Consider the following 2410-nt stretch of genomic DNA (forward strand, 5'->3'; position numbering starts at 1 on the left):
TACCTATATATATATATATATTCATTCTTTTGTTTTAGTCATTTGCGATGCTGGAGAAAATCACAGACGCATAATAACACACACACACACACACACACACACACACACACACAAACACCCCACCCCCACACATCCACATAAACTTCTTTCAGTTTCCGTCTACCAAATCCACTCACAAGAAAGAAAGAATAAATGAAAATAGAAAGAAGACAAATCAATTTCAAGTTTTTGACTGGAACCTTCTTTATCGATTCCGAAAAGCTAAAAGGTAAAAAAAAAAAATGACTTCGCTGACATTTGGACTCAAGGCGAAAAGATTCAGAACGTATATCGGAAAGCAATCTATTCAACGTTCTAACGATTCTGCCAATTCACCACCTTATTAGCGATGCCATTACTGACATAAATGTCATTTATCTTTTTTTCTTATTAGCCTATTCATTATGAAGAGAAGAACTGGGCGGAGGAACAATACAGTGGAGGATGTTATACAGTAATGTTACCACCAGGATTTCTCACTGTCTTTGGAAAGTAAGGAGATATTAATTTTATTGGTTCCAGATTATTTTATTAAATTTCATTGTGATTTAATGATGACCAAGATTACTCGTTCCATTATTAAAAAAACCCCACAAATATCTTCGGATAGGAAACATGATGGGTTATCTTTGATTTTTTTTAGAGGCACTGAAGGCAGTTACGTATTATTATATATATTCACCGTTACACTTGCTTCAATTGCTAACAGGAATTACAAAATTGTACATGTAGGATAAACAAGAAATCTCCTATAAGAAATTCTTCAGACTGAGTACCAAATAATATCAATTTATATTTAGATGAAGCGTTTATAAACAGTTAGTTAGTAATCAGGAATCGTATAGTTAGTTGAGAGAGAGAATAAAGAACAAACCTAGTTTTCCTTAAAAGAAAGAGTTAGGTATTAGCCTAATAAATGTATATGCATATACGCACATATATATATCAATGTACATACGTACATCACCAAAAGACTGCAGCTTGCATTTATATATATATATATATGTATGTATGTATGTGTGTGTGTGTGTGTGTGTGTATGTGTGTGTGTGTGTGTGTACATATATATATATATATATATATATATATATATATATATATATATATATATAAGGTTAATAGAATTAGCGGTTGGAAGAACCGTTTAAGGGATAAGAATATCCGTTTTACTACCGGTGTAAATTACCTATGTTAACTCTGGGTATACATATGCAAGTATATTGTGCTCATACGATACAGGCAATAACAAAGATAAACAAGAGTTTACCAGGAATCAAGTTTAAATTAAGCAGAAAATAGAGAGATCTTGATCAACAACAACTGACTACCATCGATTATCATTTTTTAATACAGAACTCCATCCCATCTAACAGCCGTTTCTGCTTCCAATGTCCCACGGTGTTGCCAAAGAAAATTCTGAGAATAATATTCGTCACATTTTGTAACATCCGATCTGGAACATGGAGCTTCATCAGAGTGAATAAAAGAAAAGAAAATAAGAAGAACCTCGAGATCAGAAATGAAGGCTTAATATATTTGAATCATACCATTTTATAGTGTAATGCTTCAGGCCGTTGAGTAAATGACTGTACTAGAAAATTAATCGGTGGGTTAATCTTTTTTTAGGGGTAGCAGGGTGTATAAATAATAAAAAGTAAAATAAGTACTTTAGCATAACGGGATACGCCAATATGTCTAGAAAATTTAACTGACCAATTATATTGATAGCTGGACTTTGGTCAATCCCATTATGGACAATAGTTGGTTGGTCTTTACAATATACCAGATAGTAAATAAATGTAATTAATTTATGGGCATGTTATTTGGATAAATATTAATCAGTACTATTAACATAATCTTAAGAACTATTATGATTACTTCTAATCATTATGGCACTACCACTCCCTCTTTTTCTAGACCTATTGACGTATCCCGTTATGCTAAGTTACTTATTTTACTTTTTATTATTTATACACCCTGTTATCCCACAAGAAAGATTAACCCACCAATTAATTTTCTAGTTTAGTCATTTTCTCAACGGCCTGAAGCGTTACGCTGCAAAATGGAATGATTCAAATATATTAAACCTTCATTCCTCTTCTCGAGGCTCTTCTTTTCTTTTCTTTTCTTTTATGTATTTTCTTAACTTTGATGAAGCACCATGTTCCAGATCGGGAGTGTTACAAAATATGAGGAATATTATTCTCAGAATATTTTCTTTGGCAACACTATGGGACATTGGAAGCAGAAACGGCTGTTAGATGGGATAAAGATTTGTATTAAAAAGTAATAATTGATGGTAGTCAAGATGTCTCCATTTTCTGCTTAAATTATATATATATATATATAAATATATATATATATATATATA

The 2410-nt window shown here is 31.7% G+C and overlaps 1 protein-coding gene across 1 annotated transcript in view; it reads left to right on the forward strand.

Moving 5' to 3' along the window:
* LOC106881277 (amine oxidase [flavin-containing]) overlaps positions 1-2410 on the forward strand; it is an 89951-nt gene that overhangs the window by 80075 nt on the left and 7466 nt on the right. The window contains exon 12 of the mRNA XM_052969855.1: positions 434-531. Coding sequence (XP_052825815.1) covers positions 434-531 — 98 coding nt within the window. The remainder of the gene's footprint in view (positions 1-433; positions 532-2410) is intronic.

The sequence above is a fragment of the Octopus bimaculoides genome, chromosome 8, assembly GCF_001194135.2.
Source record: "Octopus bimaculoides isolate UCB-OBI-ISO-001 chromosome 8, ASM119413v2, whole genome shotgun sequence".
Classification (NCBI taxonomy): Eukaryota; Metazoa; Mollusca; class Cephalopoda; order Octopoda; family Octopodidae; genus Octopus; species Octopus bimaculoides.